Source organism: Schistosoma mansoni, assembly GCF_000237925.1.
Source record: "Schistosoma mansoni, WGS project CABG00000000 data, supercontig 0203, strain Puerto Rico, whole genome shotgun sequence".
NCBI lineage: Eukaryota > Metazoa > Platyhelminthes > Trematoda > Strigeidida > Schistosomatidae > Schistosoma > Schistosoma mansoni.
In genome coordinates, this window is record NW_017386076.1 from 259,422 (window position 1) to 283,308 (window position 23,887).

The window sequence follows — 23,887 nt, forward strand, 5'->3', positions numbered from 1 at the left end:
AAGTACCTGTACCTTTATGATGATGTTTGTGTAGTTGTTATACAAGTTTAAGCTCCGTACAGTAGAACTGTCTAGACGTTCGTATTGAAGATTTTGACTTTGATGTTTGTTGACAGTTGTTTTGAGTTCTAGATGTTCAACTATAGGAATGATGCCGTTGTTTTACCAATCCGTGTCTTCACATCTGCATTAAGCCCTCCTTGTTTGTCAACGATACTGCCCAGGTACGTATAGGCTTCCGCCTCTTCCAGAGCTTCTCCATCAGTTTTGAATTGGTTGGTGCCGACTGTATCGCATTTGGGGACATTGTTGTTTTTTCCCTTGTTAGTGTTGAGACTTACTGGTGCAGAGGCTGGTGCTACACTGTCTGTCTTCACCCGGATTAGCTGCTGTGTATGTGATAGAGGGACTAGGTGATCTACAAAGTCCAAACCGTCTAGCTGCATGCTAGCTGTCCATTGCATTGCGTGATTTTTCGTAAATATGGAGATCTTCATAGTCATGTTGACCACTTGAAAGAAGAGAAAGGGTAGGAACAATCAGCCTTGTCTAGCACTGACCTCCACCCGGTATGTATTCGTGAGCTGCCCTTCATTCATGACTTAACAGTGCAGTCCATCGTATGAGTTCCGTATGATGTTGATGATATCAGGTACACCATAGTGTTGAAGAAGGTTGCATAAAGTCCCGTTGTTCACACTGTCAAATGCGTTCTCATAATCAAGTAAGTTGATGTATAGTGATGAGTTTCATTCCGTTGATTGTTTAACAATAATACGTAGTGTCGAGATACAGTCAATGCACGACTGATCCTTACGGAATCGGACTTGTTGATCTGGAAGCCGAGTGTCTACTGAATCTTTCATCCAGTTCACAAGCGTCGTCGAAAGCTTTTCCAGGTACCGATAGTAGTGTGATGCCCCTGTAGTTTTCACACTTGCTCAGATCTCCTTTGTTTGGTATCTTGATGAGATATCCTTCTTTCCAGTCTGTCTGCACTCGTTATTCTTCCCACATTTTTCTGAATAGAACGTGGATCATGTTTGCAGTTACTTCTATGCCTGACTTCAGTGCCTCAGTTGGTATACTGTCAAGTCCTGCTGCTTTCCCGCTCTTAATCTGTCTGATGGCCATGCAGATTTCTTCGATCGTTGGTGGAGTGACAACTATAGGAAAGTCTGTGTGCTGCTTCGGTGTCCGGTGGATTCGCTGGATCCAGTTTCTTCGTTGTGTCATATAGCTGTTTCATATTCCCTTGTGTGACAGCTTTTTCCGTTGTCGTTGCTAGGTCTTCCACATCTTCCTGCTTGTCGACTCTAGTGCTTTTATTCACTTGCTTGTTTGCTTTTGTGTATTCAGTTTGTGCCTTGACTTTTTCTGTTCTTGTTCGACTGTTGTTAATTGCTGTCTTCTTGTTCTTCCCTTCTTGAATCTTGTCCAGGGTTTCCATAGAGATCCATTCCTTATGATGATGCTTCTTGTGACCCAGAACCTCCTGAAATGTTTATACTAGTGCTTACTTGATCCACTTCCAGTTGTCCTCCGTAGTACTTTCCTCTTCTCCAAGTCAGTCTATTTCGTCTCATGATATCTTCAAACCAGGTGTTGTCCATTCCGACCCTGGCGTTTAGGTCTCTCATCAGGATGGTCAGATCCTTTCCTGGTCACATTTCTACGATCGATTGCAGCCTCTTATAAAACTGATTTTTAGCGTCGTCGTTACTATCATTGGTGCGTGCATAACATTGGATAAGATTCATTGTAATCCCCTGCTTCTTTGTTTTGAATGGTACTTTGATGGTTCTGGATCCATGAGATCCCTATCTTATAAGTGCTTTTCGTGTTTCTTTGGACAGCATCAGAGCGAACTCCTTCGTGTGCGGAGCATTCGCGTCCTCATGACTAGAGTACAACAGCATCTCTCCCGAACCCGGTATTTTCTGTCCAGCTTGGGTCCAATGTTTCTCACTTATTTCGAGCATTACGTACTCATTAGTTTAAGGCCGCATACCATCAGCAACAGCCTTCTGTGGGAGAGGACAAACCATCTTCCAGCTGGAGAGGAAATTAGGAAAAGACTTTGGCAGTGGATCGGACATACATTAAAAAAATCACCAAACTGCATCACGAGACATGCCCTAACTTGGAATCCGGAAGGGAAGCGGAAAAGAAAAAGGCCAAAGAACACATTACGCCGGAAAATAGAAGCAGATATGGAAAGGATTGCCGAGGACAGGGTTGGATGGAGAATGTTTGTGGGCGGCCTATGCTCCTCCATGAGGGGTAACAGGCGTAAGTAAGTAAGTATTTCGAGCACCTCCAAGTCGTATCTTCTCATTTCTGTGGGTATTTGGTTAGTCCTTCCGGTCTCCCACATTGTCCGAACACTCTTAGTACCTATATTAATTGTTGCTTTGGTTGTTATAAGGTGCATGGGTTCCGTGACTTCCGAAGAATCTCGACACTCACTATGATGCGTCATAATTCTTCTGAGAGAAGACCCTTCAACTTGTAGGTTATGGTATTAATGGTTTAACTTGTTTATTCTGATTAGAATCTGTTTTAGCAAGGTTGTATTCTACGTGATGAGGTTGCCGAACCTATACTCAATCATCCTCCTTTATCCTGACTTGGAACCGACAGTAACACAGAAATAGTATTTACTAAATTAAAGTAGTAGTAAACAGACAACTAAGTTATATTATGGAAAAATAATGACCCGTTGTAATATTTTGATCTCACAGTTGTCCAAAGTTTGTTCGTTCCGACCATGACGTTTTGCACAAAGCCTTTATTTAATATATCCCGTAACATGACTGATAATAAAATACGTGCTTAGATCTTTTCGTTTGTGAACGTAATAAAAATTTTGTCATCGACGACAAATTTTGAAAGTTTCTAGGTAGAGTTACTGCATACTACAAGTTGCCTTTTGATTTCATTGCTTTTAAATAATCTATGTAGTCCTTATTGTATGGACAAAATTTTGCTTTTTATATTCACAGCTACTTGTTTCGGTTCATTTTAGCTGACTTTAAGTCCACTGACAAATAGCACGAAACTCTTACTACCATAGAAATGAATAGAGTAATTCTGAGTCAGCATAAAATTACTTTACATTCATCACGTCATACCCTCACTAAAATATCAAGAAGTTATCAGTTTGGTGGAAACTCGAAAAACAGTGGTTTCAGCCAGCCACCAGGTTATATCCCGCCACATATCTGGATGAAATTGAGGCCAGGAAGGGAAGAATTGAAAACATCCATATTCGGTGTTGATGAAAAAAAACCCACAGTGGATGAAAAGAGTTACTTATCATATGCTTCTCATGCCTCCTTATCTGGTTTTCCTGTGAAAGAGAACTTTTCTTATGAAATTGTTAATAATGTAAGTTAATCGTACGTTTCAAATAACTTACTGAATAAGATCACTGTTTTATGTTACAATCATTTATCTGTACTTCGACAGTTTTATAGTTTAAACACCTATTTCTACATTCAAAAATGTCACTGATTTCCTTCATATTTTACATTTCAGTAACAAATTAGCCTTTTTATCTACTGACAAATCGACCAGTGATTGATATGTTGCAAACGGTCTGTTTGAATTTTTTCACATAAGAAAAAGCAACTCATGGACTAACAAAAACATCAACCGAGGCTTGCACAAAATCCCATTGGTTTACACTCTCACGTTTCAAAACTCTAAAAAAACAAGTGTAATATGTTAAGAAGCCTAAAAGAGAAACTAAGCATAAGTAATAAGTCTTTAGAATCGAGGGGAAATGAAGGACTTATTTTCAGATGAATTCCTCCAGTTCGTCTGTGACGTTTGCATTTGCTTAGAGTTGTATTACTCAAAGTATTCATCTATTCTCCAGAACTACACATTGCGAACCACAAGCTTATGACCATATAAACAAAACCCTTGGCACGAACTAACCTTTTGTTTTTCTTTCGACAGCATATCGCTTTGGAAGAGTAGTGTGGCACATGTTCCACCCAGCACTTCGGTTGATGCCAGTTCAAAACGTCGTTCACGGACTTGTCATTGTCGATAAGAAATACATAACTGAGTTTAAGATTGCTTACCCGATCGCTTCATCATTTCCTAATGCCGTATCAGCATTCATAGATACATGTCTGTAACTAACTACTTTCTTAACTAGCTGTCAATTATTGGGATGTACTATCCTCCTAAATAAAAGAGTAATTCTCTAAGACTGGTAGGAGCCTTTATCCGAATTCGTTGTAGTGAGCTGTTAGAAATAGACTCAGAGCTCGTTTATTTGAGTTGGTGCTGGTGGGATGACAGATAAAACCAGTCTATGAATATTGAAAACCAGAGCAGCCTATAGCAGTCTGGGCCATCTTCGGCGCCGTCGTAATGTTAGTCTTGGTTATAAAACGTCAGGTTTACAACACCTCGATGAGAGCAGTTTTATTTTGTGTCTGTGGAACCTGGTCTCCGGGCTGTGATGTTTGGAAACTTTCTGCGTACAATTATCGTTATCTCTGAAGGATTGCTGACTTTCAGTGGCAACATCAAGTTAATAATACTGAGCTTCGGCGATGTGCGTTCAGGGTCAGTAAAAGTGGTTCGGCTAGTGTCATCATCTCGGGACACCGACTTCAGTGGCTTAAACGTATTCTATGAATGTCATCCTAGACCTCTACATCACACACTGCTTTCTGATACTAGTACCGGGTAAATAATTCAAAGGGTTACTTTAGTTTATGACATTTCCCGAGGGTGTGAAAGGAAGTTGTTGGTCTACATAACTCCTTACAACACAGTAGCTTGAAACGTTGCCAGACATGGGTCATAGTAAAAACCAATGAAAGTACTTCTGCAGTTTCCTCCTACTTCTTAAAACTGAGAGGAACTCCCTCAAGAGGTTTCTTGGTTGTATTGTTAACTAAAGTGCATTTCCTATTATTCTTGTTTGTTCTCTTTTGATTGTACTCCCCTTCCATCTTTTATTTCTGTAATTAGGAATTGTCGTCCAATCGATATCACTTGATAATATTCATCGATAAGAACCCTAAAATATCTATCACATGTGCACTATTCTGTTTAAGCCTAACGTCCTAAGCGTTGGCTAATGATCCTCTTCTACTGCCAGAATCAACATTGAGTTGAGGCTCAGATAGTTTTAAACTCTGCTTGTCAAGATTAAGTGTTCACATACTTGTTTGCCGGACATTTAGAATAGAAAACCCCCATCAGACAGGAAACTCTACTGTATAAGTCAATTTTATAACTTAACAAAATAGAGTAAATATTTAGCCACACATCAGCATTAATAAACGTTACAATATCGGTATAAATACGCTACAAATGTTAAGGAACTAAGTCATAGTTATGCAATTTAATAATTACAACTTGAGAAGGTTAAAACATACAAAAATAGTTTATGCTCCAAAAGAAAACATAAATGTGTAAATATAAGGATGCAGTTATTCAAGAATTCATTTGGTTTACAATAAAAATATTAATATTAATTCCTTGTAACACAGTCACGAAATCTCACTTCCATCCTTAACAATTTCTCCATGGCGTTATTCTTATATAGTGTTGCGCATACTATTTTAGCGCTAAGTTGTCTTAGATTTTATGTGAATTAGACAAGTGATAAAGTATGTTGTTTTTAGAAATTGTTCCCCCTTTAGAATATATTCTAGTCACAGTATATCACTAAGTCATAACCATGATCGAAGTAAAACCTAGTACAAAAATGTAGCTTCGACTGAAGCTGTTACATCATATCACAGTAAGATAAGATTATCGAGATCAACACCAACGAGGTTGAGTTGGTAGTACTGTCAGTAGCAATAAAAACACTCAACATAGGAGATATATTTCAAAAACAAGTAATAAAAAGCATGACGTAATACTAGTATTTATTTATTTATTTAAACACATAAATATTGGTACAAGGAAGCACCAGATATATATGCGCCACACAAATCTCATTTCATTTGTGTGAGGGCTGTGATACTGCCCAGGTGCCCAGACTGAAGCAGGTGGTTTTCTTAGGGGGCCACACCCGGAGCCTTTGACCTAAAGGTCTGATCCACAAGGCAGTAGAGCATCGTGAGGAGATTCAGTCCCACGATACACGGTGACCAATAATTGATCCATACACCATTTGTTCCCTCAGGATAGTGGAGCCCATGTGCACCATTGGTTTGGAACTTGGGTTTTCCAACTCCCCAAGGTGAACTTTCCGTGTCCACCAATCCGATTAAAGCGCTGGACATTCGCTTTTCGTCCTCTCAATTTTGTAAACAACACCTGTGTCACGAGAAGGCAGTGAGTAGGACTTGCCTGGCAGAGGTTGTATACGCGTGGCCATGTGAGAGCATTTGAAGAGGGAGAGCGGACTCGCTCCACTTTCGGCCGTACCAGGGCATTTGGGGGCACATAATACTAGAAATTGAATCAAAATGAAGTGAATAATGTGTCTGTGCAAATGATTCTGAGTCATCGCGCGACAGTCGGCTACTGTCATCGTGTCGATGGCATCCATTTATTTTGCAGTTACCAATTACTATTCAAACCAATAGTCACTAATTTTACGATCTGATACTTCGTGTTCGTTTGAGTCCCCTGGCTTCATTCCAACCTATGCTAGGTAGCAATCGGTATTAAGAGAGGTGGTGAATAACGCGTAAAATATGTTCTACCTCCCCAGAATAATAGATATTTAGTCTCATCAACCATTTTCCTTTATTTACGTCAAGCCTCAGCGTTGTTCACTTTGTTGCTCCACCACACAAGTGATGGTTTGAAGTCGCATATCACTTTCAGGTCGTGAAATATAATTACAGTCTCATGTAGCCACGTATACCTGTGCCCGGGAGTCCGCCAGAAGGTCAAGATGGTTGATACATCCATTTGCAGGTCTGAGACCTTGTTTTTCTTTAATTATCATGTATTATCCTTATAGTTGTATGTCATTAAAGCACGTGGTAATACTTTTATGTGAAATAAAAATACCCTAGTACTGTTACTATTATTCATATGCATCCAGTATGTATCACCTCTTAAAACCAAGTAAGTAACATTAAAAATCACTTGATCTATTATACTTCCTGAACTTTAAAATGGTATCTCGAAGTTTTTTAAACGTTTTTGTACCTCATTAAGTAAATTAAGATACTTCTTTCATGTTCTAACGCAATTCTAATTTCATCCTATTGTTTTCAGATCAATGAAATTCCTAAAGTCGATCAAAAACTACTAAATAATCTCCAAGCTATGGGTTTGTTTGAGTTGACACCCGTTCAAAAACATGCCATTGGGATTTTGTCACTTGATGAATATGAGAAGGTTGATGTTAAAATAGATGAGTCCAATCAAAGTACAGACGATAATCCTCCTTATGAACGTGTCACTGGTAAATTCGATTTAATGGCAGCTGCACAAACGGGTTCGGGTAAAACACTAGCTTATCTTATCCCAACTTTCAATCGTTTACTTAGAGTTTATCCATTTGAAGCGATGCAATCCTTGGTAAGCAGAATGTTAGTTCCTACGTTATCATGCTTTATTGAACGTAATTACGTAAACAGTTAGTAATTTACTAGGCCATTTTGCGTTTACAACTATCGTGAAATCACAGGGTTGTAAGTGCAAAATGAACTTTTCTGGGAACTATTAGTGACAGCTATTTTCAGAGTACATGTCTTCTACCAAGTTAGTCATGTTCAAGCGTACGATCGTCTATAGGTGATCTATTTTCGTGTTTCCATCTGGCATCTTAGATGCAAAGTACTGAGAAATAAAGTTAAGTATATTTCAGGGCACAGGCTCATAAACTATCGTATTTCTAGTTAATTTCATTGCAGTCGCAGTAATCACTTGAGAAACATTGTTTATAAATAATTGTTGATTTCATAATGTCACAAGATCAAAGAGGAATTTTTTAATGTATTATATGACAATTGTCATTTCGCCTGTCGTTCAGATAAAAACCTGTATTCAAGGGGAGTGGAATACTTTTTTTTACTTACGCCTGTTACTCCCAATGGAGTATAGGCCACCGACCAGCATTCTCCAACCCACTGTCCTGGGCCTTCTTTTCTAGTTCTATCCAGTTTTTGTTCATTCTTATGTCCGTCTCTATTTCTCGGCGTAACGTGTTCTTTGATCTTCCTCTTCTCCTTTGGCCTTCAGGATTCCATGCGAGGGCTTCTCTTGTGACGCAATTGGGTGATTTCCTCAAAGTGTGCCCAATCCACTTCCAGCGCTTCTTCCTGATTTCTTCTTGCGCTGGAATCTGGTTTGTTGTCTCCCACAGTAACTTGCTGATAGTGTCTGGCCAATGGATCCGAAGTATCTTGCGTAGACAACTGTTAATAAACACCTGTATCTTCTGGATGATGGCTTTCGTAGTTCTCCACGTCTCCGCCTCATACAGTAGAACTGTCTTGACATTTGTATTGAAAATTGTGATCTTGGTTTTGGTTGACAATTGTTTTGAGTTCCAGATGTTCTTCAGTTCTAGATATACTGCTCTTGCTTTACCGATCCTCGCCCTCACATCTGCATCTGATCCACCGTGTTCATCAATGATGCTACCCAGATATGTAAAGGTTTTCACATCTTCCAAAGCTTCTCCGTCAAGTGTAATTTGATTAGTGCATGTTGTATTGTATCGGAGAGTCTTGCTCTTCCCTTTGTTCATATTGAGACCTACTGCTGCTGAGGCTGCTGCTACACTGGTCGTTTTCTCCTGCATTTGTTGTTGCGTTTGTGATACAAGAGCCAGATCATCCGCGAAGTCTAAATCGTCAAGCTGCATCCTACCTGTCCACTGTATCCCGTGCTTCCCTCCAGATGTTGACGTCTTCATGATCCAGTCGATCACCAGGAGAAAGAGAAAGGGTGAGAGTAAGCAACCTTGCCTAACACCGGTCTTCACCTCGAATGAGTCGGTGAGTTGTCGTCCATGGACGATTTGGCAGTTTAATCCATCATAGGAGTTCCGTATGATATTGACTATCTTCTCAGGCACGCCGTAATGTCGAAGAAGCCTCCATAGTGTTGTCCTGTCTACACTATCGAATGCCTTCTCGTAGTCAATGGGGTTGATGTAGAGTGATAAATTGATTGTTCCACAATAATACGTAGAGTTGCGATTTGGTCTGTACACGATCGATCCTTACGAAATCCAGCCTGTTGATCTCGAAGTTGGGCGTCTATGGAGTCTTCCATTCTGTTTAACCATACCCTGTTGAAGACTTTTCCTGGTATTGCAAAGAAAAGTGATGCAGTGCAGTCCATCGTATGAGTTCCGTATGATGTTGATGATATCAGGTACACCATAGTGTTGAAGAAGATTGCATAAAGTCCTGTTGTTCACACTGTCAAATGCGTTCTCATAGTCATGGAAGTTGATGTTTAGTGATGAGTCCTATAGTTCCGTTTCTTGAATTTCACTGATTGAATTACGTTCTTTGTTTTTGATTGGTCGCTCTGGTTTGCCATTCTTCCTTCCTAGTTTCTTGGTTGTATCATATAGTTTTCTGATATTTCTTTCGTGTGCAGCATTTTCTGCTGATGTTGCTAGGTCTTTCATGCATTTCAGCTTTAATGCTCTTTTTGTCCAATGTTTGATTTTCACTGACGTTAATGTTTTCCTTCGTCTCTAATTATCATGATTGCATCAAACATCCGCTGTTTTTGCTAATTTCTGTAAGAATCCATTCTGTCGAGTTCCATATGTCGTGTACATCACCGACTAAGCTAGAGTTTAAGGCACACTTGTTGTATAAAATCTATTCATAATGAAATATGGGTGGGTTTAACTATCTTAATGTTAAGTGGTTTTGCTGTTTCTTAAGAATTCTCTTTAAAGTTCATCTTTTACAAAAAAGTAATTAAATTCCAGTCAACGTTGTTCAACTGACCATAAGCTTCTATTTTTGGATATTTGGGAAGCGTTGCGTTCTTTTGTACATAAAATTATAGTCTCTTTTCACTACAGCAGTCAAAGATTGCTGAACGCATTCATATTTTTTATTCATTTATGTAGCTCATCTCTCGTACTTTACGTCAGTATCCCTCATCTGTGATTTTGGTACCCACTCGTGAGTTAGTCCAACAAATACTTTTAGAACTACATAAAGTAACTATTTTTCGGTTATTCATAAGATAATTTTCAATTACATAGTTATGTAACCAAACCTTCGTTCGGCCAGTAGGTGTATTTGGTGGTGAACGTCCAGAACGACAAATGTTTGAGTTGAATAAGGGATGTCATTTTATAGTTGCAACTCCTGGACGACTTTTGGACTTCTTGAAGCGTGACTGTATATCCTTAAAATTCTGCAGGTAATTTCTCGTGTTACTGATACTTTAATTATATCATAAGATTTCTTTTAATAATTTATAATGTTGAAGATGCATCTCGGGTTTTCATCATAAACGCTTTCCTACTCGGAACCTGTTTGTGTCTAGTTAGGAGATTTTACTTACGTAATTATTTATTGAAAAGACTTATAAAGATACCAAAATATCACTGCTTTTAAATACGGATACTTTTAAAACCATGAAAACAACTATTGTTGATTTGTTGACTTTTATATTTCGTGTATCGAATTTTATGCTGTTTTGTTAACTGACTTTAATTATTGTGTTTCACAGTTCATTGAGTGTAGTTTACCATATATAATCATTTAGTTGCGTTTTACAAAGGAAATTTACACAACTCCTTACCACTTTGTCGAATATTCGACGCTGATCATCTCTGACTAGGTGATTCAGTCTTTAAAAAAGGCTTAAACAAGAAATACATTGCCAAATATATCATATGCGGTTTAATGAATGTTCAATTTCATAACAGTTTTTATCACGTTTCATAAAACAATTATGGTCAAGTACAGCATTTTTTGACTTCCCTTTACCTCTTTCAGTAATGAAACTGGACATGTTTATTTACATTTCATATAATACAGTGTTATCTGCAGTGGTAGTTTAGTAGGTAAATTACTGTGCTTTCAGTCATTAGATCAAACGTTTAAATTGGATAGTATCACTATTTTTCAACTCGAACATTTTGGTTCAAAGCGATGTACATAAAATTGTACTTGGTAGATAAACTATATTTATATTTATTGTATACCGTTTACCGAAGAAAAAACCAAACATTTTACAAACTGCTCTTTAATATCCTAATAACCTGTTTTAGCCCTTTTAATTTCAAGATTATTTGGTTTATCTTTCATATTTCAGTTTGGTGCTTCATAAATCCAATACAATCCATTCTCTTAATATTCATCGTATACGTAGCAAATTCCTGCTTTTATTGTTATTTTCTTTAAATGAATTAAGATAGTCTTGTGTGAACAAAACGTGACAGCTAGAATCGTGTAAAAGTTCTTGTATACTCGAAAATTAAACTTGACTGAATGATCATTGAAGTTGGAACTCGTGATTGTAAATTACTGGGACTGGTCACAGTGGTTATTAGCATAATAATCATTCGTACTTACGACATGCAGTTTCGTTATTTCTTTCATTAATTTGACCAGTTAATGATAAGACATTAATCTCTCCGTTTATTCAGATTTTCTTTCTTAGAGGTTGATTTGTAAGCTACTAAGTGTAAAAAGTATGGTAAAAATATGACTTACTTAAAAGCTCTGTTTACTTATATATATATATATATATATATATATATATATATTGAAGTAAATAACCTCACGCTTCGTTTCTATCCCATTGTCGTCAACGCTCATTCACTCATGTTTTCTTCATCTTGTCAGATAATAACTTTTACTAAAGATTATTGATAATCTAATAATTTATTTGCAAACAAGCGGTTCTGTTTTCCGTTGGTTTGACATCGTTCAATCCATCGATCCTCTCCTCGCTCTTCATATTTTTTGTAGATATTGGCATATTTAGAATGAAAATTATTTATGGAACGATCTGGTTATTTTCTTCTTGTTTATGTACTCTTAACCAAGACTGTCATCTGTGTTTACTACCATACTTTCGTTACAAATTTCTTCACTTTATTATTGAGATTGTGTTTGCAATTACTTGCCTTTTTTTGTCAGATCTTTAATACTCGATGAAGCAGACCGAATGCTAGATATGGGTTTTGAGGAGCAAATACGTCAAATTTTAGAGTCACCAAAATTTCAAATGCCTCCACCAACCGGGAACTGTCGTCAAACTGCATTATTCAGTGCAACATATCCACGTGAGGTTACTCTTCTAGCCAAAGATTTTCTACGCGGTCCAAACTGTATTTCTCTTACACTCAGCAGTGCTGAATCTAATACTGGCACCATAGTCCCTACATGGGGAAAAGCAATTCGTAATAAAAAAGAAGATGAATTTGATCGACTTACACGAATAATTCCCAAGGAAATTAATCAACAGTTCCAAGTAGTTGTCGGTAATCCTGAAACCGCTGTACCTAATCATCTCTTACAGTTAATTCTAGAAATGAATTCTAAAAGTAAATCACTACTGTTTATTAACGCTTGTCTAGTATGTTTGATATCTATAGAAGTGGATTTTTTTAGGACAGACCTAAGTAGTATTTTCCCAAGCCTTGTTAGGCTTCATAATGAACGTACTCAGAAATTGGAAACATACTGACAACTTCTTTTTAGGATTTAAACGTTCTAGACTTAAAAATGTGTATACTTATCGTGAGTAATATAAATCTAATTGTCTTTGATATATATGGAATAAAGTAGACTTTCATATCATATACATAATACACGGCTGAATCACATTTTAGTCTGACCCACCTACTATAATAACTCAAGTAGATTTCTACTCTCTTTTATGCTTATTGCCTTTTATTTGGCTGTAATTGGATAGTGCTAACGTTTTATTGATTTTTATTGAAACGTATGTTAAATCAATCGTTTCAATAATTCAATATATAAAGTCACTCTAGCATTTATACAAAATTCGAGACTACACATCCTATGGATTGTGTATCGTATAAAGTGAATAGTTTCAATCCAATAGTATTGAATGAGTGTTTCTACTTCGTTTAGTCCGTCTAGCAACCAAAGAACGGGTTTACTACGCTGCAGTTCGTTCCGTCCTACTTTATGGCAGTGAAACATGGTCGGTAAGAGTAGAGGATATTCGTAGGCTACTAGTATTCGATCATAGGTGTCTTCGAAGCATTGCTCGTATATCCTGAGACCACCGAGTAAGTAATGCAGTTGTTAGGAAACGGGTAATAGGTGAGGATGGCAAATCAATTTATGAAGTAGTGAAACTTCAGTTGAGATGGCTGGGACACGTGTTACGTATGCCCACCCACCGACTGCCCCGACGTGCAATGCTTTATGGTGTAGGAGTAGGTTGGAAGAAAGCTAGGGGCGGCCAGACCAAAACGTGGCACAAATCCATGAAGTCGCTGACAAGTGGACTGAGTCATGTTGGTAGGTGTAGACTACCTGGTTTGGATTCACGAGATGATAGCAGTCGATGGTTAGAGACCTTGAATGACATGGCTCAAAATCGTTGGCAACGGCAAAGGTGCATCCACTCTTTGTGTTCTGCCAAATTCTAATCTTCTGAATTCTTCATGTCCCTTTCTTTTTTCTCCTTTCAAATTTGCTTCACTGGATTATACTCCTTGAATAACATCTTCAAACCCTAATCTTTCGGATTACTGCTTTTACTCTTACCACTTCTACCACTATGGGATTTGAATCGGCAACTGTATCTCTGTGTTAATGTGGTATGGCAACTGGAACTGATGTACGTATGTACGAAGTTCTACGTTGTGACTGACTTCGTTTAGTCATTTCAGTTTCAAAACACTTGAAAAAGAGGGCAAGTTATTTACAAGACATTACTTGCAAATATGCCCAGAATTCTGTACCGTACTAAACATTATTCAATAAAACGACCATTATCAGCATTAATGAAAAGAACTGCCTAGTCATATACATTATTCTTTTTGATAATTGTTGGTACTTCATGATGAATATGTCTTTTTTTAAGCGCATTGATTCGTTTCCCCAGTCTTTCCACCATTACAGTAAACAAATATCATAAGTATTTCCATTGAATTACTTCTTGAAATAAATGTATTCATTTTAATATCATACAAGTCAGTCACGACCTATGATGTTTAGTAACAAAAGAAATCATTCGTAATTTCTTAATTTAAATGATTATAGATATCAGTAATTTATTAAGCCGTTAATTTCCACATTAGTTTTTTCTCATATACATATATCGTCTTGATTCCAGGTTTGGATTTATGTGGAGAAAGTGTTTGTCGAGTTCTTGTATTCTGTAATACAAAAAGGGAAGTTGACCAAATTGATAATTATCTTTATTCCAATGGCGTAAGGTCGACCTCTATTCATGGTGATAAAAATCAGTATTCTCGTGCGAAATCCTTAGATCTATTCCGTAAAGGAACAGCGAATGTTCTCATCGCTTCATCGGTAAGACGTCTTTTTGCCGCCTTCTGCATTTCAAAGATTATTCCCCTGAAGTACATGCCATTGACGATTGTTGTTACTGTCGAAATGCTAGCCTAATTTGCATAGAGTAGGATTTAAATTTTGTCGTTGTATGTTTCAGATATAAAGCCTCTATTTATAGGCATCACTTCACTGTTTCTCCTTTGTTTCCGTAGTATTATAATTTATTTCAAATTTATCAACAAATCCTACATTTTCCCATGTAATACATAAACATCAAGTCTAATTGAGTTAATGTGCTTTTCGCTAAACGGAAACAACACACCGACAACTCATGTCAGTGTCCAGTCTTGTCTACAAGCCATAGTGTACTATGGCTACATTCTTAATGTATTTGCATCTAAGTAACAAACTTTCTTATTATGATAGACTTTAGAAATTTTATTAGATATTGTTAACCCGGAACTAGCTACCATCAGTTAGCAAGCTTAGTTTTACGGATGGGTACTGTGATGTTTCTCGATTATTATTATTGAGATTAAAATTCTCATTGTAGCTTCTGTTATCCTGGTCTATTTATGTAAGCTATATATCACAAAGATTTTTGAATAACACATGTGTTACTATCATGGTTTGTTTTCAGTTCACTCACTATTGGTTTTATATTCCTAACACTCAGCAACGTTTTGTGAGAACTATGGATTTTTAAGCTTATATCACATCCTTATTTCATAATCAAGAAGCATTTTAGAAAAAAAGAGCTATTATTTATTATCTTTTCAAATGTTTAATTTAAAAACAGCTTGTCAGTTCAACATACTGTTATTTGTTTCAACTTCCGTTTCAATATGTGTTTTAACACTATGTTAATGTCACTAGTTCTGTCACAGTAAAAGTAACGGTTCATTACACATTAGCTACTCTAAGTTGCAGTGTTGATATGACTCGTCTATTTTGCTTGTAATTGGGCTACTAACAATATCATTTATTTGTCATTTATTAGGTTGCTGCTCGAGGTATTGATATACCCAATGTTTTCGCAGTTATCAATATTGGTCTCCCAAATGAATTAGATGATTATGTTCATCGAATTGGACGAACTGGTCGTATGGGTAAATCTGGTGAGGCTATAACACTTATTCATGAAACTTTGTTAAAGCAACAACCATCAAGCAGAACAGTGTCACGTGGAATTTGCCAGCTTTTTGAATCTGTCGGTAATTTAGATAAAGTTCCAAAATTATTGTTGGAATATGCCAATATGGAAATTCAAGAAGGAGAAGAAGAAAAATACAATATTCGTTCGAGAAATAAAAACATCTATTCAAAATTTAAACCGCGTTCATTCACAAAAGGTTATAAAAATTATCCAAAGGATGATAGTTTGATGCGATATTTGTGAATAAACATTATAATCCAATATAGCAATATGTAATATAAACACAATTCATACATATAATTATATTTGGCTTCATTTTTATGCCGGAAAAAAAGTTGTTTAATATATGTGCGTAAGTATGAAGTCCCAGGACAATCTTCGTCACAGAATGCTAGAATATGGAAACACCGAACTTGTTTGTTAAATAGTTTGTAATAATGTTGGTTCGCTTCATACTTTTTTTTGAGATCTGACTTCAATTTTATTTGTTGTATGCAAGTTCTTAACAACTAATTGCAAACAGAGTAAATCGCAACTGCCTAGTTACATATGACGAAAGGGATCAGAGTAACAAGGATTATCAATAATAATTATATATCTGTATGTAAAAGCAGGTGTGCAGTCATTTGGAGATGGAATTCGGAAGCAGCAAAAGGGCGGGCAGTAATTAAATAAAGTCCGGGAACAGATAAGATAGATCGTACGACAACTGTAATTATAGTACATAATACATACTTATCTTTGTTTGATTTACAACAGCTCATGTATCACTAGTGTCGCAGATTTCAGATCACAAAATGTTATTTAAGTTTCCCATTCCCCCCTTTAACCTATATGTCGGAGCTTCCGGTACGTTCAATCGAATAACAAGCTTTACGACCTGAATCTAGTCTTTTTATTGACGTACGCTGTCAAAAATCTTCGTTTAAATGGTGTCATTCAGCTAATATACAAAACCGGCAAAACACCCCATAATTTCGTAGATGCTGTTTGTGATCAAACAAGCAAAACGAGTTTTCTGTTGATAAACATTTGTGTTTTCTGGCTAAATAGCACAATATCGTAGAAAAGACTTACATGCCGATTGTAGTATGTTTTCACGCTGTGCAGCTTGGACGAAATGAAAGACAAGCTTTGTAAAAAGTTATGCTGTTTTGTTCAAAAACCAGGCACTCATATCCGGTAGTAGTGGTACGTGATTTAAGAGCTCCAGTAAGTAGGTCTAATCCAACTGAAAGACCGGTTTTTTAAACCAAACAAGACGGCTACCGTGTGCTGCAATTACCTCTAAATAATCGTCCACAAACTAAGCATAGTGGACGGATGTCTTTCAACATGATTTCGACTGAATGATGAACATGGATAGACCTTCCTTACAGCACATAACGTTTGTGTTTCGGTAGAGGAGGGTTCGCATTCACTCCATAGTTTAGTGCGAAAAAGCATTTGACGCAAAACATTGTAACAGCAAGCCCCATTTAGGGCCTGATTGGAAGAAAGTACAAGGGGATGGACTGAGAGGGTGTTCATTTTTAAGTGACTTGGTATATATACAATATCACAAACATCATTTACCAGTAGTAGTGAGTATACAATAAACTAAAAGTTAAAACAGTTCACACTATTATGACTATACATATTTTTTCTTGTGTTTACTTTTTAATTAGTACTACACAACAAGGTCATTAACAAATCACAGACATTACAGGTATATTATATGATACATGCGCAACATTCCTGTTTACTGTCATCGTGACAAATTCATAGAGAAAAAATTAGAAATAGTTACAATAGGAATTACAAATTCAGATCAAGAGTCAATCACAGGATAGTTATACATGAAGTAATTTTACACAGTTGAAAGAACAATAGAGTAGGCAAGAGACAATAATATCCACATACCAGTGTACAATATCACTACCATGTCGTCATAATCTGTGTTTATACCATGAAATAACTGTAGCAGAGTATATATAACCGTTTAAATATGGATAGCTTATCAAATAGGTTCTAGAAATCTCATGACAAGTTGTACAAGAAAAGCAAATATACTAAACACGATCAGGACAAATAATTTGGAGATACGCCACTCATTTCTGTTTTCACCATTTACTCCGGAGTTATTTGTACTTGCATCAGATTGTGACTGACGTGGAGTTGATGAATTCAAAAGTTTATTACGAAGTTCTTCGGCTGTCAGATTTTCGCGAATCTCCTAAAACAGGAAGACGTAAGATGGTGGTAATTTTGAAATGTGAATTGCGGAAATAATCAAACTGAGAAACATACTTCATATTTCAGAACAAATCACTGATTACTTAGTGGATTTTTACTTCCCTATAGATGTATATGTATGGACGCGTAACTATAATTTTTATTTACTATTGATTGACCACTGAGCAGTGACCAATGTCGTGTACATCTAATCCTTGTTAGTGTTGACGGGATTGTATCCAAGCAGACAGTATGAATCTGAAACATAACTTTTTCGTGTTTGCTACTAAACCTTCTGTCTTCCACATTCGCCACTTGGTTAGTGACCCGAATTCATAAAACGTTATCTCAAACTTGAAACTATCCTTTAAACTACACTATGAAGCCTTCGGTGTGTGAATTCGACATTAAACTGAGCAACAGGCCTCACCTATTAACACTGTATACTATGTTGCCATAGGTACAAGAGGGCACCAGATATATATGTGCCACACAACAACAATGGGAATGGGAAGAGAAAAAGAATGTAACGTGCGTATAAGAGAGGAGAAAAAGAACGATAACGACCATAGATTAGTGTATGGAAGTGTAGTAATAATAATAATGGGGGAAACCGAAAGGTACGACCGGAAAGAATTCTTTCAGTAAGAGGAGTTACAATCACTTTTTATGAAAGCAAAAGGTTACAGCAGGCTCGCCACTGGCTTCTATTTTGAGTCTTATCTGATAACGTCTCTAGCCACTGTGATGCACCACCTCCAGGACCCCAACCAGGGAATCGAGGAGGACCAACAGAAGCTGGTCATGTACAGCTTTCTTTCATACCACGACACCATATCCTACATTGACCACCTCTCCGCTTTCTCCAACCAATCCCAGCGTCAGTATATAATGCATGATGTGGAATTTTCTGGGAAGACATTCGTAGGACATATTCCAGTCGATGTTTCAAGATAGAGACACCATTCGAATTATCGTCGCTGTGCCCGAACACACGATGCCGAACCTCGGCATTACTAACATGGTGTTGCCACTGGATGTCAGCGACCCTTCGGAGACAACGATGATAAAACACAGAGAGTCGTCTAACATCATTAACTCAGAAAGGTCAGGTTTCACAAGCATAGAGTGAAACTGCTCTTATCGACGTGTTGTAAATCCGAACTTTTACAGCCAGACTAACATCACGAAGGCGCCAAAGACGGTCCAGATTGGTATAAGTCGCTCTGGCTTTCACTATACGTAAATTTATCTCATCACTCAAGTCACCACTAACACTTGCAATTACCCAGATACACGAACTCGACTGCTTCTATCAGTTTTTGAAATTTGAAACGAAATCCACGTCCCTACAAAGTGTTCTTTATTGCCAATTCCTAACCATAACTGCTGGACCTACATCGAAAGTGGCTGAATTTATTCATCCTATAAAATGGTACTACGACTCAGCTCTTTCCCTTGTAAGTACGTTGCCATTACATCGTTGAAAGTAACTGTTATATTCAGTCTTTGATAGATTTTTGACTAGCCTGAAGGTACGTATTCAGTTTGGGGAGTGTGAGGAGCAGTTTTCTCGCAAAACTAGAAAATGAACCACTTAGAAACACAATCAGTCACCTAACATCTCACTGTCGCTATAGGGCTGGTACTTTCATAGCATTAGAAAAAACATGGAAAGGAGAATTTACTTGATATATTTAATCGTATTCATCCATCAGTTATTTTTACGATAGAGGAAGAACAGAATAATAGCATATCGTTTCTAGATGTCGAACTAACCAGAAGAGCAGATGGGACATTAAAAAGAGGGATACACATAAAGTCTACAGTTGGACATTATACTTAGTTCTATAGTGCAGTACCAATCAGATACAAAAGCAACCTAATGAAGATCCCGAATTATCGTGCTAGAATGATTTGCTCGGGTAACACCATTGTAGATGAATTGATCAATATTCGTAACCTGCTCAGTAGGAATGGATACCCAACGACATTCATCGACAAACACAGGAAAGAGATGAAAAGAAGAACAAAGGTACCGTTTTCTACAACTGACCCATAATAAGAACAGTCAATAAAGATAGATTGCCTGAATTCGCTACATTCATGTGTATTTACCGATACAACTGCTCATGTGGAGCCAGTTATATAGGGCGTACAATTCTGCAAGTCCGTCATTGCATAACAGAACACCATCCGTCTTAGTTGAGCAAAGGACAAGTAAGAGTGAATAAGAGTACTATTCTCGCTCAATTGGTGGACACAGGTCATCAAGTTAAATTGAATAAAGCTTTTGAAGCCCCCAAATGCCCCGGTACAGCTGAGAGTGGGGAGAGTCCGCTCTCCCTCTCCAAATGCTCTCACATGGCCACGCAAATATGTAGCCTCTGCCAGGGAAGTCCTACTCACTGCCTCGTGGCGGGGGTTTATTTATTTAGACACATAAATATTGGTACAAGGAAGCACTAGATACATATGCGCCACACAAATCTCATTTGATTTGTGTGAGGGCTGTGATACTGCTCAAGTGCCCAAACTGAAGCAGGGGTGTTGTTTACGAAATTGAGAGGACGAAAAGCGAATGTCCGGCGCTTTAACCGGGTTGGTGGACATGGAAAGTTCACCTAGGGGAGTTGGAAAACCCAAGTCCCAAACCTATGGTGCACATGGGCTCCAGCGTCCTGAAGGAACAAATGGCGTATGAACCAATTATTTGGTCACCGGACTGCATCTCCTCACGATGCTCCACTGCCTTATGGACTAGACCTTCAAGTCAAAGGCTCGGGGTGTGGCCCCCTAAGAAAACCACCTGCTTCAGTCTGGGCACTGGTCAGTATCACAGCCCTCACATAAATCAAATGAGATTTGTGAGGCGCATATTTATCTGGTGCTTCCTTGTACCAATATTTATGTGTTTAAATAAATAAATAAATAATTTGAGGTCATCCACCATATTCTATTGAATTTGTCGCATGTTTTACGGTTTCATTGTTTGCACATTGCTGAATCCATTGGAATTCATGTTCACAAACCAAACCTTTGTATCCAAAAGTTTTTACAACCGCTCCCGTTACCTTGGCCATCAATATAGGAGTAAGTTGGTAGCAGAACTTTGATAAACTATTTTCGAGTTTCTTCCATTTTTCGTACTTTACTTTCAGCATTTATCCCTTGACTCTCATATAACTACTATAATACTGACCTTTCATCAAAATATTTTATTAGTCCCTTCTTTTTATATATTATGCAACGTATCAACTACTTGATTTTCAAATAATTACTTTGATTATTATAATCCTCTTCCTTTCGATTGCTCAATGTTATTTTTTAATCACTATTCCATTATATAATTATTATGTAGCGTAACTGCTCGATGAGTATTATTTCATTGTTGTAAATCATACATATGTGTATTAGTGTGGAACCATAATGAAAAACTAATGGAGAAATCTCTTAGCCCGACTCGTTTCTTTTATTAACAATGACCTCTGAAAAAGCATATCAAGGTTCGCGGTCTAGAAATTTCTAAGGGTGTCGATTTTCGGAAAATAATGATTAGTTATCAATGTGTTTTTTTAATTAAATAGTTCGGAAACTCTAGTTTGTGGCTGGTTGATTTGATCTCTTTGGTAAACTTAATACTAACTGATATATTATCCGCCTCGAACAATTCGAGTCGATCTTGCTTAATTACAACAAAGTTTTCATCTACATACAGTAAACAGATTTTCGATGGAGTCAAGCATTTTATGGTTCCATCTGTTTAGAAATGGATAAATCTCCTGCACTCAGTGGCAATAACGACCCAATAGCTATTTCTTTCAGCTAATAGATCCTCTTGAAAAATGAATAAGACAGAATGTAAACATGATTTCGGACATTTAATAAACTCTAAGAAATTCTTTTGTCGAATTTCTTAGAGTGGTGGTATGGCAACTGGAACTGATATACGTACGTACGAAGTTCTACGTTGTGACTGACTGAAGAAATTCGACATGTAACGTAATTTCAAATCAGTGTCAGATCCCAAGACGGTTAAAAATGAAAAACTTGGAGGATTAAAAACAGAGATTATGATTTATCCACCTTTGAGTTAGAAGTGCTTGATGTTAATAACCAATTGACCGATTGCATCAGCATGCATTTACTTGGTTGCAACGCATTTCTCACTGGTCTCATGACTGTTACTTCGAAATCCTAGGCCTCAATACTATTTATAAATGCGACTCCTAACCCCACAATTAAATCGAGTTTTTATCACAAAATTTCTCGTGTTTTGGCTATTACTATTTGATCTTTTTACATTTAACTTGAATCAGTCCTGAGAGTTAGCAGAAAAAGTGGAGATGCACAAAATTTTGCACATCGGTTACTGGTAACACTATTAGTGCATGTAACTGCTAACCAGAATACCACAAAGACTGGAGTTTTTGCTTACTTTAACGATTCCAGGGAATAATTCACAGAAAATCTCAGACTTCAGGTTAAAATCGCCACTGCTTCTAGCTAGTTGCTTTTTAGTGCTTGTTGAAGTCACAACACTACCCATGGTACACGTATTTTCCAACATAAAACTCAATAAGCCCGTAAGTATAGATGAAACAGACCATGCAGGATTCCATGTGTCGGGATGGAAATCACTTATTGATAGACAAAGTCTACAAGAAAAATCAGCTACACTATATCATTGTCTACCTCGTATTACATGCGAATCTACCGTTTGGTGTTATCATGTATATTGAAGGAGGTCGAAATGGAAAATCTCTTGGAAAAACAAGTTTCCCATGATAATAACCTCCTTTATAAGGTGAATCAGCAGGTCCTTTGATAACATAATGCCACTCAAACAAGTTAGTTGGGAGTGGCTCTGCAGTTACATAGGGAACTGGGTCCTTTGAAAGCCTCAGGTAATCTTGTTTCAACCTTTGTAGTGCAGTTGAACAGTTTACTGAACGATTGGTACCGGCCATCAAGGATGTCGTAACGTCTATGTCGATTTGTACGGTAGTTAAAGAAACAATTGTCACTTTGATGTTTACTCTACATGTATATTGTTTATTATTTACGATATTCTTGACAAAGTAGGATCAGTCGGGCGGCTTGTTTAGATTTTTACTTCATAACTTCTCAAACTTATGGAAAGTTCAGTCGTCTTCAGAATTCAGTGTGTTGACTATGTTTATGTGACTGCTGCAGTAACTTATTGCAATTTAGTGAGTTTTTTCACAAGTCCAGGTGTTTTGGCCTTGAAAAATCTGTGTTTACTCACTTTGGTTCCAAACGGGAGTGTTTTTACTCTAGATTTCTCAGAATCTTTTTAACAAGACTAACCAGGTAGCTTCATTAATTCTTCTTTATCTTGATTTATTAGTAAACATTGTCGTCATTCCGCGAATGGTTCGCATTCTCTAAGCCAGATCACCTGGTTCGCTTCTGGTATTTAAAGAATATGACTAACCACGGCAGCAAACCTAGTGAATAAATGTAAACGTTTGGCAGACTTGAGTTAAATGTACAGAAAGATGCATGGACGAACAATAACGACTTCAGTTGAGACGCGTTAAATCAGATCAAGTTTGTATAAATGAGTAAGCTTCTCATTTGACTAGATCATGGAATTCATGTTAGGTTTGGCTGAAGAGAGTGTGGTGTAGAGGATCTCCTGGCGGATAGAAAGGTGCGGTTTGATGTGTTCATTCAAAAACATTAGACGTCAGCTACTAATACTCTGTGGATCTACATGAACTCAGATGAAAACTGAAGAGGACGAAGTTTCATAACAAGCTTTAGTAGTGGTGTGAATTATTCGGCATTTGGATCAGTGAGGGATATCGATAAATCCATAAGCTGACCGAATGTACCAGAATCTTACATCCCTCGAGCAAGGTCACATCCTCGTAAAGCTGTAACAACCCGCCCTAAACGGGCATCTTTAAAGCCACGCCAAAAGGCGGTTTTGGAAGCGAATTTCGGTTGGTGCTGATTCCACCGTGCCCTCGGGTCCAGTTCCCACCTTTGTCGAGCCCCCTGCTCATACAAGGTGGAAAACTCTTGAGACGGCGAGTCAATGCGACCGTACTCGTCA

At 37.5% G+C, this 23,887-nt stretch overlaps 2 protein-coding genes across 3 annotated transcripts; one reads left to right on the top strand and one right to left on the bottom strand.

Moving 5' to 3' along the window:
- Positions 1-3,078: 3,078 nt before the first annotated feature.
- On the top strand, positions 3,079-15,831 carry Smp_154320 (DEAD box ATP-dependent RNA helicase, putative; the record flags this gene model as incomplete). Its single annotated transcript, XM_018793398.1, is given in 8 exon segments — positions 3,079-3,390; positions 7,216-7,521; positions 10,046-10,100; positions 10,184-10,188; positions 10,193-10,344; positions 12,075-12,481; positions 14,251-14,450; positions 15,433-15,831. Coding segments are annotated over 8 exon segments (1,836 nt in total).
- Positions 15,832-17,533: 1,702 nt separating this feature from the next.
- Smp_059750.1 (ubiquitin-conjugating enzyme E2 j2, putative) lies at positions 17,534-22,776 on the bottom strand (the record flags this gene model as incomplete). Of its 2 annotated transcripts, XM_018793409.1 has the most annotated exons (4): positions 17,534-17,803; positions 22,241-22,308; positions 22,348-22,460; positions 22,498-22,776. In XM_018793409.1, the coding sequence occupies 4 exons, from the start codon at positions 22,770-22,772 to the stop codon at positions 17,588-17,590; spliced, it is 672 nt and encodes a 223-aa protein (XP_018647150.1). The 2 variants fall into 2 exon arrangements, with proteins under 2 accessions (XP_018647150.1, XP_018647151.1); XM_018793420.1 differs by having other exon boundaries at positions 17,588-17,803; positions 22,241-22,460; positions 22,498-22,772.
- Between the last annotated feature and the right edge of the window lie 1,111 nt (positions 22,777-23,887).